The 16420-nt window shown below is 46.8% G+C and overlaps 1 protein-coding gene across 2 annotated transcripts in view; it reads right to left on the bottom strand.

Moving 5' to 3' along the window:
- INSC (INSC spindle orientation adaptor protein) overlaps positions 1-16420 on the bottom strand; it is a 120878-nt gene that overhangs the window by 73652 nt on the left and 30806 nt on the right. For both annotated transcript variants that reach the window (XM_059929571.1, XM_059929572.1), the window contains exon 2: positions 14935-15035. In XM_059929571.1, coding sequence (XP_059785554.1) covers positions 14935-14990 — 56 coding nt within the window. In that variant the 5' untranslated portion in view covers positions 14991-15035. The remainder of the gene's footprint in view (positions 1-14934; positions 15036-16420) is intronic.

Below are 16420 nucleotides of genomic sequence, written 5' to 3'. Positions count from 1 at the left end.
AAGGTGGCATCTGGAGAACATGGGAAAGGAGAACCCCAATGTAGCCACTGGGTATTTACTGGAAAGCACAGTGTGACAATTTGAGAATAGTAACTGAAATTAGCAGGGGTTTGCCTCTCCAATGAGGTGAGTGCAAGGCACGTACTCTGAACTCTCAAAACTGACCCAACAGGAATCTCTTCTACAACAAAGCACCACATTAAGAAGAAACTTTTGTGAGTAAAATCGAAATTGAGAAGGACAGAGATAATAGAGACAGAAGGAAGAGATGTTCAGACCAATGTGAGGGACAGAACAGAGCTAGGAAACTTAGAAAGCAGATCATTATATTTTTGAACCCTACACAACAACAAAAGAAGACAGAGCTCTATGAAGTTAGAACAGATTTCCTGAACCCTACCTCCCTCTAAAAGTTTATGCAAACTAATTTCACATACAAATGAGCAAAAAAAATTTATTGAAGTATCATCCCATGCATAGTTATTTTGGAAAGAGAATAAAGAGAAGAATAATATTGCTACGATGAGAAAATGCCAAGAGAATGTACTCAAAAACAGAAGGAAACTATAAATTACTGTTTCAATATTTCAATAACCATTACAAAATGAGCTTAAATTTTTAAGAAAAATGATATATACCGAGTATACTACCTATATGAAAACAAGCATACAAGGCGTATTCTAGTAAGATTATTGGACTTTTAAAAAGAAAAAAAGAAAATCCTTTGCACATCTAGAAATAAGTGCACGTTACTTATAAGGGACAGGAAATTATGCTATGATAACTTTCTTAGAGCAATCCTTTATACCAGAAAAAAAGTAGAGTAACACATTTAAAATATTCGATATGAAAAGAAACCAAGGATGTTCTATTCAGCCAAATGACGTTCAAGAATAAGATGAGAAGGAGTCCTGATTTCTGTGGCAACAGTGGTGTTGGAAGACAATCACTCAAGAATAATTAAGATAAAATCGATAGGACTTGGATACCAATTCAGATGGATGATGAACAATAGGGATTAGTCAAAGATGTGACCCAAATGTTTGACTCAAGCAGATGAATGGACAGGAGAAACCAGTTCAGAAGACAGGAAGGTGGGTTCAGCTTGAGACTTGTTGAGTCTGATGGACCCACTGTCTCTTCTTTTGAAGAAGGCCCATCCCTCTCACTGGACTGCCCTCCCATCGAACTTCATTCCCCAAACTTCCAGGCCCTCCCAGACTGCACGCAGAGTGTGTGACCCACATACCCTCACACATTCCACTCTGAATATTCATTCAGTCAATATTTCCTTAGTGCCTACTTTGTGCCGGCAACTGTTCCAGCTGCTTGGGGTACAGAGTGAACAAAGCCAACAAACATCCCTGCCCTATGAAAGGTACATTATAGCAGGGAAAACAGACAATAGTAATAAACGTAATAGATTTAACAGTGCCTAGTATGTTAAAAGCAGATAATTTCCATTCAAAAGAAGAGTTAGAGTAAGTGGGGACAAGACTGTTCATGTGAGAGGCAGGGAGGGAGAAGCCACTTCAAATAATGGGTCAGGGTAGGACTCATTGAGAAGGTAAGCTGTGAGGGAATGCTTCAGAGAAAACCAACCATGCTGATGTACGGGTACTGATCGTTTGGGGCAGAGGGAAAAGATGGTGCAAAGGCCTTCTGTGGGAGTCAGCCTGGGTGCTGGAGAAACAGTACAGAGATAAGTGCGGCCAGAACGGAGTGGAGCAAGAGAAAGATCAGTAGGAGTGAGAAGGGACTCAGGCTAGATCCTAGAGGGCCCTGAAAGCCACTGCAGGCCCTCTGGGGTTTCACTCCGAGTAAACAGCAGGATTCCTCCCGAGACATCCGAGGGACCTTGTCATCAGCTGGGTCCACCTGGCCCCTATGCCATTCTACAACCCAACCTGGAAGGCTCTCTCACTAAGGGCTTTATAAATACTACACACAGATGAATTTAGAATGACTTAACCTCTGCTATGCAGTGAACTATAAACTGTTTATTGAACAGTTAATGTAAGCATAATTATTTATGCAACAAGCTATAAATAATTTACAGTATGGTTAGGAGATTAACTTCCCACCTCTCTTCACTAAGGCACTGGTGAACTGGTGAAACCCAGCCAGCTGAGACCAAAGGAAATGTTGCTTCTCTGATCATGTTCAAATCTTCCAGTGTTTTCATTGCCCCGCTTCTGAGCCACGCTGAGCTGCATTACAGGCCTTTTTATGCGTTGAGGCTTTTGTGAAAGGGGCAGACAGTTCTCCATCTCTGTCCCTCACCACTCGTAGCTCACATTTTAAGGGTAGAGCCTTCCCCAGCACATGGTGTTGGACAGCTCACCGCAACCATGCCCCTAACTTGTGGCGGACCCATGCATGCAATGCCAGAACCAGGAAGGAGGTAATCTCTCCTTCGATGAACCTGCACGATATTTCCTGCATCACCTATTGTGCTGGGGATGGCCTCTGTCTCTCCGTGTTCCCTGCAGTGACCCTCTGCTCCAAGCTGCAGCACTGGAAAGAGTTTTCAGATCACTACCCAGAAATCCCCATTTTCATTATTCATCCTACCCCTTTTGACATATGTGTTCCATAACATTTTCGGTTAATTGAACTGTCCAGTATAACACGCTAAGAGAGTTGATCCTACTTTTCAGGTATTCCCAGGAGTGCTGGCCCACTAATACACCTCGAAGCTAATACCTGGGAGTAATTTGTGAAGGGGATATGGATTATCCCCTATGGATTATCCCTTATGGATATAATGGCATTATAGTCACTTTGTCCTGTCCATTTCTCCAGGTTTTGGCTTCCAGCAATCTATAGAAGGACTTGAAGGTAGGGAAGAGATTTGGAGACTCTAACAAATCAATATTTTAAAAATCTAGCATAGTTCCAAGCATGCTATAAAGGAAAAATTTTTTGAGTACCTTCTGCATGCCAGGCGCGTATCAAGTGCTTGCCCATACAGTATCTGTCTTGCAGTTACAGAATGCTATCTATTATCCCCTGTCTTACAGGAAAAAGTGAGGCTCAGAAAGTTTCCTGCAGCTCACCAATGACTGGGTCTAGATCTCAATCCAGGTCCGCCTGCCTCCAGAGCCTGTGCCTTGGCTACCTCCCCAGACTGTCCAGCACGCATGAGTGCGCTGTCGTTTCTGTTTCAGAAGGACAGGGAACATGAATTTGGCTCCAGGTGATGGTTTCCAGTCCAAGGAGCCAATTTCATGTGCACATTTCACAGCTGCCTCCTCTCTGATGACTCAGGAGCAACCTGTCTTGTTAACTTTATCAAACTCTGGCATTTTGAAGACACTATTAGTACTCCCTGGCCTTCCGTTAACTCAGGAAAAACTTACTTTTGAAACTCTAAAAAGGATACATGTGTGTACGCGCATTGTCAGTATACACATGAGAGCTGGCATGATGCTACTCACGGTAAGAACACCTGATGAGGATCCATCACTCTGTCCTCATCCCACTTTCACCTCTTAATAGCTGTGTGCCCTTGCATGTGACGCTTGCCCTCTCTGAGCCTCAGTTCCCTGACCTGCTCTCCCCCTCATTCCCAAACCATTGTCTCAGCCTCACCAAGTTCTTTCAAGTACCTCTGCTGAGACTTCCAGCCTCCCAGCCTTTGCAGATTCTGATCCCTCTCTCCCCATCTCCTCTTCACCTTGCTGATGCCTACGTATCCTTGGAATCTTGGACTAAATGTCTCTCCTGAAGTAGGTGTCTCTGACTCCTAGATGAGCTTACGTCCCATGTGTCCCATGTGTCTGGGCCACCCTGTCTTTCCCCCATCATGACACAGGTCTCAATTATTTAACTACCTGTTTATCTGCTAGACCTTAAGCAGGGCCGGGCTTCTCTCTACCAGGCCTAACCTGCATCTTCCCCCTCGCACTGGGCCCGATACAGTGAAAATGCTCAGTGTCTATTTATGGAACTGAATTAAGTTTAAAAATCTATCAAATGGGAATAACAATGACCTGTACCGCTGTACCGTCTCATCGGGTTATTGTGATAAGCTCCATAATCATTACTGCTAACATTTATTGAGGCTGAGCCCTGTGCCAACTATCAAGGAGATGGCTTCATGCAGTTCTCACAGTGACCCTGAGAGCAGGGCACTATAATCATCTTATCTTTACAAATGAGGAAACTGAAGCTTACAGAGGTTTACATGAACTATCTGATATCACCCAGCTTGTAAGTGGCAAAGTTTGGCTCGGAACCCAGCCCATCAGACTCTAGACCCCTTGTCCTTAAATGCCACTCTAAACTGCATTATGAAAGGCCGTGCTCTGCCCAGATGGCATGTTTAGTACTGTCAGGTAAAGATATAAATGCATTCTCACATGCCTGAGCTGAGTCGTTGCTTGCCCTCAAGTTTCACGGCTGTAACACAGGACCTGATGTGTAGACTAAAGAGGGTTTAGCTTTGTCTTTCCTCTTTACTTTAAGGAGAGTGTTTTCATTTGCCAAAGTGGAACATTTAGGAGAATTCACATATCCTACATGTCAGTCGCCATCCTGGTACCTCTGCGGGATTCTGGAAAAGGCAGGTGAGAGTCCAGAAGTCACCGCTAGAGGGTTTCCAAGAGCAGGTCTACACCGTTGCCATAGACTCCATCAGCCTCCAGCCCCCAGCCCCCAGCACTTAGACCCCCTTCCTCTACCACACTCTCGCTCCATCCCCAGCCTCAGGCTCTGACCAAGGGTCCTCTGTCCCCATTTGTGGGCGGACTCCAGGCATCCTTAGGCTTTGGCTTCAAAAGAGCCCCAGATGCAGAGGCCAGAGAGGCTGCCTGTCCCACCAGGTCCTGCAGCCAGTACATGCATCCTGATGTCCTGGTGTTTTCTGTGTGCATTCTCAGCGCCAGCCTGTTCTAGAAGCTGAGGACAAACCTGAACAGGAGAAAATCCCAGTGCTCACACAGCTCACCAAGACCCCGAACAGGCAAGAAAGCACCAAGAATCCAATCTGGTCACAGTTACAACAGTAGCTGATGTGTTGAGTTCCAGCAATGAGCCAGGCAGTGTTCTAAGCCTTCTCAATATACTACTCCTGAATCCTCTCCACAGCCCTGGGAGAGAAGACTGTTATTACCCCCGTTTACAGACAAGGAGACTTCTGTCGGGAGAGGTCATATGGTGGGTAAGTGGTGGAGCCATCACTCAGACCCACGCTCTAGAGCCCAGAGCCTCTCCTCGTATCGACTAAACACCACGCTGCCAGCAAGAAGCTGTGAGCAGGAGAGTCTGGGATCACAGGAGACAGAGGGCCTGACTTCGCCTGGGAATATGTACACAAAGGAAATGACATTTGCCCTGGTTCTTAGAGGAGAGGAGTTGGCCAGGATGACAAGGACAGAAGGACTTCCACATAGATACAAAAATGCCTAGAGACATAAAAATAGTAATACAACCAGAAGTTTCACTGGAATCAAGCATCAGGGGCCTATGAGGGGTGGCCAGGAAGGGGCCTAAGGAGAGAGACAGGGACCAGTTGATCAAAGACCTTGAATACCATGATTAGGGATTTGGATTTAATCCTGAAGGCAATTTAGAGACACTCAGAACATTTTAGAGCAGGGCAGTGACACAACTGTGCAGAGACTCAGTAGAAAATGGACTGGAGTGAGTTAAATACCATACCGGAGGGTGACCTGTCGGGAAATGATGGTTATACAGCAGAGAGAGGACAGAAGGCTGAACTAAGGCAGTGACATGGGAAAGGAAGAAGTGGGTGGTCTGGGAGGGAGATGAGAAGATACGAGGGTGAAGGAGGGAAAGGAGCAAGGCTGGCTTCTGGGTCTCTGGTCTGTGTGACTGGTGCTGCCCTGACTGAGATAGGAAACCCATCCAGGAAGGAGTTAGTTTTCATTTTGCTTGGTTTCATGGTGATGCACGATGACAAGTGGGATACACGAGGCCACAGCGGAAGCGGGGTCTAGGCCCTACAGAGGGGTCCCTCAAAGAGGCCCCACACCTTCCCAGAGAGGAGAGCAGGCCTGGTGAACCCGGCACAGCCCTGCCACAAGCCGGTCCACTCCCAGCCGCCGTCACTGTGCCGCCACATAATGAGATGTTCTTCTCAGTTTTGGAGCCCGGGGACTGTGGCTCCTTACGGTTTGGACTGCGTTAGTGCTGAGCATCCCATAATTGCACAGCTCATCAGATTCTCTGTCATTAGCTCTCTGGTTCTCCGGGCTCCACCTTTCCTACTGCATTTGCTGGTTGACCCCAACATAAAATGTCTGGTTAAACAGGGCAGCTCTCGCTGTGCAGCAGGCTCTGCCTGCTGTCCCTGCACCTCGCAACTCCCAGTGGTTCAACCATCCTCAGCCGTGAACTTGGAGCTGCCATCTCACTATACATGAAATCTTTCCATTGCAAGTACAGATGATCTGATTTCTCATACAAAGGAAGGAACTGAAAACTGAGGTCAAAGCAGATGGACTGGCAGTGAGTCACACGCCCTTCATGGTGGAAACCACCACAGTCAGGAGCCTGTAGGGTCTCCAGCCAAGGAGCTGGAGGGGCCAGGGGCCAGGACCAGGGTTGGATTTCCTCTGTTTCCATGGTGAGCTGGAATCTGAGCCTGATGCTGGGAAGATGTCCCCTTGCCTGTGGGGCAGGGAGGGCATCCCAGACAGTGAATGGGGCTCACAGGAGCCCTGTCCAGTATCCAGAAGAGCCCCTGAGAGAAGTAGATGTCTACTCCCCAAGTCACCCTGCTCCTTGCTCCCTGATGGTGGCTTTCCTGGACATCTGGAAGGAGGTGACTAAGCCCCCAAATCTGGGTTTTCTGGAGCCTGGCAGATTCCAAACACAAAGCCAGATGTAACCACAATCATCTCCACATACCAGGATACTGGTCAGATAAATTATTTTAAGCTGGAATTATCCAGGGTGGAGTTGGGGTGGGGGAAGGGAGGAGTATAGTCTTATACTAAGGTATTACAGTATGAAAAAAATGGGCTCCCTAAAATATGTCTAAAATCAGAAGGAATTAACTACCCACACAGAAAGCAGAGAGAATTACAAACAATAGAGCACCTCTGGGCACCAAGAACTCTCTCCTTCAGCCCTCACAGTGGTTTGATGGTTGGCGATTACCAACCCATTTTACAGATGTAGAAACTGAGGCTTAGAGGCATTACTTAACTTGTCTAAGACCTCATTGTTAATAGTCATAATAAAGTTAAAATTGATTGAGTGCTTATTACTTTCTGGACAATGTGCTAAATGCTAGAACGAATCTTAATGCTTACTTAACCCTCAAAACAATCCCATGAGGGTCACATAACTGAGATTTGGGAGGTGAAGTGACCTGGCCAAGGTCTCATGGTAGATAAGTGGAAACAAGAATCAATGCAGTCTGAGACCAGAACCTTGGTCTTACCTAAATGCTATGTTCTTTAATGGTCTTCAGCAATTTAGGTGATATTCACACCCTCAAATCCACAGCTGGGGCTCTTTCTCCTATGCTGGACTTCCCTTATCTGATTATCAATGTCTTTTTAAAATGGTGATCATTTAAAGACTACAGTATGTCTAGTCATTTTTCAAACTCTTGCCTTATTTCTTTTGGGGAGAGAACAGGGTGTATGTTACTTAAATTCAGGACAGAACTACTGGCCCACTGGCCCCATCATCACAGATCTCTGATGAGTTTGCACCAGAAGTACTGCCAGAGTGGGAAGCCAGGGAGACCCTGCAGAGTGGAGAGTGACCCTCTCAGGACTCTGGCTGCGAAGGGTCCCCCCACCCCTTCACTGTCCCTGCCCTGCCTCGGCTCTTGCCACTTAGATTGCCCTCCTCATTCTTCAAAGCCCATCACTGGGGGAAGGTAACTGTGCCTGACCCTTCAGATGCCAAAGGGAACAATTCTTCCCAGTTCAGCAGACCCATGTCCTGGTCCCCAGTTGCTGGTACCAGTTCCTCATTGCCAGATAATCCTGCTGGCCTGGCATCCAGAGTTCCCCAAAACATTGGGGGTCATTAGTTTATGGAAATCTCTGCCTACGTTACTGTTGGCTCATTTTAACTTCTTTTCACTCAGAATGAAACTTTAATTATTCCTTCAAAATCTGTAATTTGTATTTCTCTACCTTACTCTATTCCACCTGCTGTGTGAAGTGGAGAGTTTTCTGAAAGAATACATTTCTATGCCAAGAACACTTGGTAATGGCCTCCAAACTTTACTGAGCACCCCAGTGGGCCAAGGTATTGGGCTAGGTGTTGGGATTATAAAGGAGAGATGGTAAGAATATGATCTCCAAGAGGGCAGGACCTTCGATTACAGTGAGACATAATCTCTCCACCTAGCACAGCACCTGACACATCATAGGCACTCAATAAACATTTACTGAATGAATAAATGAATGATTGTAAATAAGCAATTATGGTTCAGTATGCTCCATATGGCGTTTTGAAGTAAGAAGAAAGAATTTTGGGAGCACAGAAAGGATGTTCAGCTCAAACTAGGGTATCTGAGAAAGCTTCCCACGCCAACACTGGAAGGATGCCTTCAAGTTCACCAGGAGAAGAAGCAGAGTTGGATAGGATTTCAGACAGAAGAAACAACATGTGCAAAGCAGTGGAGGCGAGGAGCCACATGTTGGGAAGATGGCAAGTTGCTAAGAGTAGTCAGAGGGGTGGAATGAATTCAGTCAAAACTAAGAACTTCAAATCAAGAAGCATGTTGGAGTGCTAGGTTTCGTGGATTTATCTGTATTATAACCTAGCAAAGCAGGGCGCTCTATCCCCTCCGCTGGAGAAGAGTACTTCTCCAGGCTGTACCATGGGGCTTCCATAAAACCTGAATAGGGCACACCCTCAAATGCTGGAAGGGGCTCCCAAACTAAAATGTCTTACAATTTCCATCCCAGCTACAAGGCCAACACTAAACCTCTTCATGAGTTTCGTTGGAAGGAATAAGACCCTGTTTGTTTTGGTCAATGAGATTCTTTCATAGCCCTGAGGCACTAAAGTGGGATACTTTTGTCGAGAAAAGGGAAGACTATCCAAAAGTCACTCACAGATTTCTAGAAGTTAGAGCTAAAAGGGTCCCTGGGGAAACTTTTGCCTACCTCCTCATTCTCAGAGTAAGAAACTGAAGCTCAGAAAGGGAAAAGGATTGTCTGAGAACACACAGCATGTTAGCGTAGAGCCAGGGCTGGGAAGGAAGAAAGAGAGGAAGGAAGACAGGATGGAAGGAAGGCCAGCCTCTGGTCCCTGGTTGCTCCTCCCCACTACAGTGTGCTCTCCTGTAAGACATTTAATGACAAAATTGCAGAGACATTTTTTCCAATGAATTAAAACCAAAGATTAAAAATATTTCTGAATCACTATTCTTTAGAAGAAAAAATAATGTCTCTCCAACTGTCTGACTCCTTCAACCCATTAAATCTCTGGCTTCCATTCAGAAACAGTATTTAAATTAATCAAGGTAAAACTCTAGCTTATCCTTTCCCTCCAAGCGGCACTTTTCTACCATAAAGAATGAGAATAGCTTGCTGGAGACAAACAGAGGAGTGTCTTGGAGAAAGGAACAAAATCCAAGCTATGGAATTAAATTTCTCACAGTCACCTGAAACTCCTCAGCTGCTAGTTTTCAAACATTTATTAAACATTTATTCATTCAACAACCAATTTTTGAGTTCCTTTTGTGTGCATTTTGACCAAAGGAGCACAAATATGAATCAGAAATGACTTTGGCCCTCAGGACATTTATTACTGAGTAGGAAGGATGACATTTACATAACTCATTATAGTACTACTCACAGCCTGGCCCAGAGTAAGTTCTTAGCCTGAAGTAAATTTCATTCAAATGAACGAGTGAATGAATGAAATTGATATCTATTACAGATCATTGCTAACGAGAAGATTCCACTGGGGCTAGGACACAGAGCTGCCAGAATTTACTGGAGGCTAGGAGGGAGATTAAACTTAAGAAACAGAGCCCAGGAAAGGCAGGACTCCGCAAAGAGCAGGAAGGGGCCTGAAGAGTATTATGGCAGCTCCATTTCCCTCTCTGCACCTCAATTTCCCTATCTTATAATGCAGGGAGCCCTGAGGAAACTTCCAGCAACAACATTGAATACCTCTATGATCCCAGTTCCCGGCACCATAAGGGAATTTAAATCCAACCTCTCCTCTTAAAAATATCTATTGAATCATTGTCCCTCTGCCTTTACAAAGTCACGCCCTGTGTTTCTGTGGATTTCTCTTGGGAGATGAGAGAAGGAAGGGAATTTGATTCTAGCTTTGATTAGCCTTCCTTTCGCTTTAAACAACAGAAAAATATCCAATTATCCCATTGACAATTACAGTCTGCACATTTCACCGCAGGCGCAGAAAGCAGCCCAGCAGCAGAAAACCAGCCACAGACCAAGGGTGTACACATGCAAGCCATTATCTACTTGGAGACGGGCTGGGCTGCAATGGCCCCACTGGCTCGGGGAAGCTGGGTGGGTCCTCGCCAGCAGGCCAGGGGCAACCCAGGAGGCCGCCTGCCACTAGCTGCAGCTGTATCCAGCCCTGGCTCGTCTCAGACTCCAGGCTGAACAGAAACATTGTGAGAAAGCGATTCCCTCACAGGGAGACACCCCAAATAAAAGCCTCAGGTTGTATACTTGCTACAAAACCAGGCCTGATCAAGTCAAGAGATAAAGTAGTGAGTTCCACAAGGGAAGGGACCACACCGCATTTGGTCACAATCATGTCCTTAAGCACACAAGCCCCATACAAAGCACATGATCTGCACTCAATACATATTTTGAGAAATTATGTGGAAGGCTAGTAAATAAACGACTACCTGAATGAGTGAATGATTTGCTTGTGCAATGCCCTCAAGAACATCGTGGAAAAGACAGCCAGGATAGAATGCTGGCCGGCACTCATGTTCAAGCACCGTCTGGGAACCTGTATCTCTGCTCTGATCCTTGTCAGCCTTTCCTGGACAAGTAGGTGACTTAACCTCCTCAAGCCTCATTTCCTCATGGGATGGATGTTGTATGTGCCCCTCAGATTCCCCCTCAAGGAAGGACTTGCTGTCCCCAGCTGGCAGGCCCCCCAGATACTGCCTCAGAGCCACCTCACCTGAGGTCATGCCTGCCCACACACTCCAATGACAGATCAAGGTGGGATATGAAGGTTCTGGCCAATGAACAACTCTGATCCCAAAGGTCCCTGTGAGGTCAGCTGAGTCATCATCAAGCAGGCATCACAGCTCCCCAGCTCCCCAGCTCCCCCTGCCCAGGCCTGCTTCCTTCCTCTCCCTTCCACAGGTGTTTATCCCAAAGGCACTCCCTAATAACCATCTTGAAATCTCAACTCCACCTCAATGGCTGCTTCCCAGAGGACCTAAACTATGGCTCCCTCATTAGCAAAATAGAGATAATAATACACAAGGGCTATCGTGAGGACTGAGTTGCTATGTGTAAAAGCATCCAGCTTTTAGCAAATGCTGGATGAGAGTGAGCCAACTTTGTCATGGGGGTTAGTGAAGCCCAGCCCTTTCATCAGTATTCCCACCCTCACTGGCAGGAAACCAGAGAGAAAATGTCAGTGTCCCAGCTTGATCTGTGGGTAAGAGAAGTAGTGGAAGAAAGGAGAGAAGGAAGGAAGGAAGGAAGGGAGGGAGGGAGGGAGGGAGAGGGAGGACATGTCTGGATGTGGCCCTGAGTGCATCCCTCAGACTGGCCTCCAGCCCACCCTGCAGGAATCTCTCCATAGAGAGAGTCAGATCAAAGGACTGGGCCATCAGGATCCCTGCAGAAGATGAGGGCTATGCTGCGATGGTGGAAAGCACAACCCTGGGAGCAGGCCGACAGGTGGCAACACCCAGACCACCATGGCTGGGTCCCAGCACCACTACCACCCAGCCCAGAGCCAATGGAGGGAATCAATGTACCAGACACAAAGATGGGAGCCCAGAGACGCAAGAAGAAATCAAAGATCAGCTAGAGACACAGCAGCTACAGTCTCCTGCTACCCGGAGTGCTGATCCCCTGTCCCCTTCAATCCCACCAATAAGTCCGTGAACCTCCAGGGAAGTATCTGAACCTGAGCTTGCGAGGGTTTCCACTGCTGAGGGAGGGAGGGAGGAGGGGTGTATTAGTGTTACAGGCATGGCCTGGTGATGTGTGGGTTGGCACCCCGAGGCCTAGAGAGACCTTCCTTCCTGGACCCCAGCACTTACACGACCTTTTAAAGCACTTATGACTGACACCCTGTTACAGACAGTAAAGCTGGTGCTCAGACAGGTTAGGCGGCAGCCAAAGTCACACAGCTGATAGGAAGGGGAGCTGGGATTTGAGCCCAAGTCTGATTCCAAGGCCTATATGCTTTCAACCACTTAGAGTTCCCACATTAAAGTTTCCACGAGTAGGGTTTTGTTCTTTGGCTTGTCTGTTTTATTATTTTTAAATACGAAAACCTCCCAGGAGATTCAGACACAGTCAGTGTTGAGAGACCTATCACACACCCTCCTATCGCCCACACCAATTCAGCTCAGGATCCCAACGCCTGGCCTCAGACTCAGTTGCCCCCTGCCCTCTGTTCTCTTCCAGGAGCCTGCACCTAGAAAAGCCCTATTCGATGCTATTTACCTGTAAGAATCTCAAATACCAAAGGCCTAATCCACATGATTCACCCAGGCTGTGAGATGATCCCACACAACTTGACCATATTTATTTATTTTGTACATTGAGATGAAAAATGGCACTCCAGAGTGAAATTCAGTCTCAGTGGAACACAACGGAAAGAAGTCAATTATCCAGCATTAAGTATTTATCTGGAGACAATAACCACGGTGCTATTCCCCACGGAGAGGTCTCTACAGCTTGGAACAAGAGGAAAGAAGAGGTGGCTGCTATTGTCTGCCCATAATGTGGCATCAGATTGGACAAATGAACCCCTCTGACATCCTGTAAATACACATGAGCCTCCGCTGTGAATGTCGCTCATGCACATGCCTCTAGAACACAGACGATTAATAGGGTGGTAGAGGATTAATAGGATTCTATTCCCCCAATGTCCTGGGGAGGTCTGCCCTGCCAATGCCAGGCTATGACTATATTAAAGGAAATACCACCTTCTCTCTGCAGCCTGCCCTGCTCTAACAGAATTGTAAGGTTGAAGACATTCTAAACAAACATTTTTTTTGCAGGTTGCAGTGTTCGTGGAATCATATTAGTCTGGTGTTTTCCTCCCAAGGTATTTACTGTACAATATCAGTTAGAAAACCTGTCCTGACTCCAAAAGGATAATGATCTGATTCCTAAATCATTTTTATGTAATTTAACTTTCTTTTATCTTCAAAAATTCTGAGGAGCTTGGAAGAGAGAGATCAGTGGTTCCCAGGGGCTGAAAGAGTGTCAGGATGTGATCTACCTTGGCTCCGTATTCTCTAGTCCGGGGACTTACTCTTTATTTAAAGAAGAAGTTAACGTTGATTGAGCAGTTTCTATGTTTCATGCAGGTGATTTATATATCTTTATACGTCTTTATAAAGCCTCATCACAACCCGATGATGTAAGTATAAATATCTCCATTTCATAGATCAATAAACTGAAGCCCGAGGTCACAGCTAATAAGTAGCAGAACCAAGAATCAAGTTTGGGTAGAGGAGTGGGTCCCAACTCCTAACCACTGTCCTAAACAGCCCTGTGATGACAGCTTCCCCACCCCCAGCACAGCCTCTGGTCTGACCATCCCAACACCCATGAGTCCTGTGGAGGTGTCCCAAAGCCCATCTGGATACACAGTTTCCAACCTACTACCTGGGCAGGACAGGCGATGGAAAGACTAAGATTCCTCTTCATCTAGAACGGTTCCACTCTTTTCTGATTATAAAATAATACTCAAAAATCAAACAAACAATACAGAAACGCATGACGTAAATAAGTTGAAACCCCCTGTAATTCAGGTGAGGGGTTAGTAGAGATGAGATGGTAGTGGTACCATAATATATTTAAAGCAAAACACTACAGAACAAAACAACGATTTAACGGCCTTGCAAGGGCTACTTGGATTCTGCTGCCTCGAAACATCCCCATCAAAATGTCTGAGCAAGAAATGAAGGGCTAAGTTTGAGCCTTGAGCACTCAAACTGCAAAGTTCCTCCATAGATCAAACCTGCATTAGAGTGACCAACCATCCCAGTTTGCCCAGGACCGAGGAGTTTCCAGGCACACAGGAATCTCAGTGCCAAAATCAGACAGTCCCAGGCAAACCGGGACAGTTGGTCCTCATAGATTTGCTGCCCTGGTGCCTCCACCTTAGCTTCTGTCTCAGGCCTCCAGGACCACTCATGTCAGATCTACACCTGCTTCCCCATCCCTTTCACCTGTGTGAAGGCAGCTCTAGAGCCTCAGGTCTTTCCTTCTCAGCTCATCATCCGGGCCTCACCTGCTGTTCAGTGTATTCCTCCCTCCCTCTCCCCACACTGCCCAGCTCAGGGCAACAAGTGTTTGCCAAGGATCAGCTCTGTGCCCACTCCTCTCCCTGGTGCTCTGAGAGAAAGCCACCTAATGGTAGGCTGACCTCTTCCAAGAGGCTCAGAGAGGCCACTTCCCCCAGTGGCTCCAGCCTCCTGGCCCTGGCAGGATCCAGAGCTGCCTCTGGGGTCCCCTATCTTAGCAGCACACTTCACTTGACTCTTTGCTTCATTGTCTGCCTGGATCTTAAACTAGCTCCTTGGGGCAGGATGTGGCTGACTCCTCTGTGCCCCAGGGCCCAGTTCCATTTGTATTTGCTGAGTGACTGTGGCATCCCCAATACCTTGTCCTAAGCCTCCTCCCCAGCACAGTGCACACAGAGAAGGGGCCACCTGCAAACCTCAGGATCCTGGGGCTGGGCCTCAGCCAGAGTCCAGATGGGGCAGGCCTGGCCCTGAGACACAGCAGTGGGACTTACCGCTGACCCGGCAGGGGCACGGAGTCCAGGTGGCGGCCTCCAGGCAGCGCCATCATGTTGACGCCAATCTGCAGCAAAGCCTGCCCACAGCGGTCGGGGCCCTGGAAAGAGAAGGCAGGATGGGGTCAACGAGGGCCCCCCGAGTGAGGAGGTGCAATCATTTTCTCTCCCAAATCCTGGCCACAGGGAGTCATCTCAGGTGTGGAGGGAAGGCCCCCAGCCCTCCTCTGCTGTTTGAACCAGTTTATACTCCACTATCCTCACACAAGCAATGCAGGACTCAGATCTGATCTTGATTCTAAGCCCCTAGCCCACTATGAACCCCTAGAATCTTTTCTTATGTCTCATGGCCCAACACGTACCTAACCCATTTTGCTTTGCACCAAATATTGGGACACATAGACTAGCAAATATTGCATAGGACATACTTATACTTAAAAAGTTTAGAGTTTACCTGAAATTCACATTTTACTGGGCATCCTGTATTATTAGCTAAATCTGGCAACTCTCTATGCTAATTCCCTAACTATCAATATATACTGTCATAGTACTAGGTTCTTCACTTTGCTTATGCCTGGGAAATGTGACCCTGTAATGGGCATGGTGGTTGCTTCCCCAAATCCATTCCACTTTGTATGATGTAATTTCACCCAAACTGCCAGGAATTGGTTTAGGAATAGGCATGTAACTCAATTAAAGCCAATGAGCCATGACAGAATTGCTTCTAGGAAAAGTTAACTTTGTCCTTAACTGCAAGCCGGCCACAAGATGAGATAGTATCCCTCCCATTGGACCTGAACAAGGAACCACGTTGCTCCACTGCTGCTAGAGACCACCTTGCAATCAAGAGGGGACCCAGCTGGAGAAGAAAGCAGGCACACAGAGGAAAAAAACCTGCATTCTTGATCACTGAGCCACTGAATCAACCAGTGCTGAGTCTGGCCCACCTCTGGGCTTCCTAGTAGGTAAAATAATAAAGTTCTTGTCTAAGTGAGGATTTTGGTTTAGTATACCCAAAAGCAGCCTAACTGATAAAGGCGATCCAGATTCCGGGGCCTCCAATCCCAGCACTGAGCACCCATTTGGCTTGCCTGTGCCTCATAGGTTAGACCAAGACAACAGTGTTCTTCTTCCTCCATAAAATCAGCTGCCCACCTGTTTGTCTCCTGCCTCCCCATCCCATCCCCATTCTTCCCTCTCTGCCACCTCTTTTTCCAAGCCAATGAAGAAGGCCTCCTTGAAGAAAATGGAGATTCTGTCACCTTTGCCTGGGTAAAGCAATAGTCAAGAGATGGTTGTCTGTCACTTGTCATATCCTGAGCTTGAGGACAGCAGATTTCAAGACATTCAGAGAAACCACAAGTATGAACTTGTGGGAGGATACAGCTGAGGAGGGCAGCAATTCAAGCCCAGAAAAATTAAACTCTTACACTATGATTAAAAGTGACCCTTATGAGAAAAGAACGGAGGAGGACTTTAATTAATA

Source organism: Balaenoptera ricei, chromosome 8 (assembly GCF_028023285.1).
Source record: "Balaenoptera ricei isolate mBalRic1 chromosome 8, mBalRic1.hap2, whole genome shotgun sequence".
Classification (NCBI taxonomy): Eukaryota; Metazoa; Chordata; class Mammalia; order Artiodactyla; family Balaenopteridae; genus Balaenoptera; species Balaenoptera ricei.
Note: the sequence above shows the minus strand (reverse complement) of the source record. Positions and strands in the feature narration are given on the sequence as shown.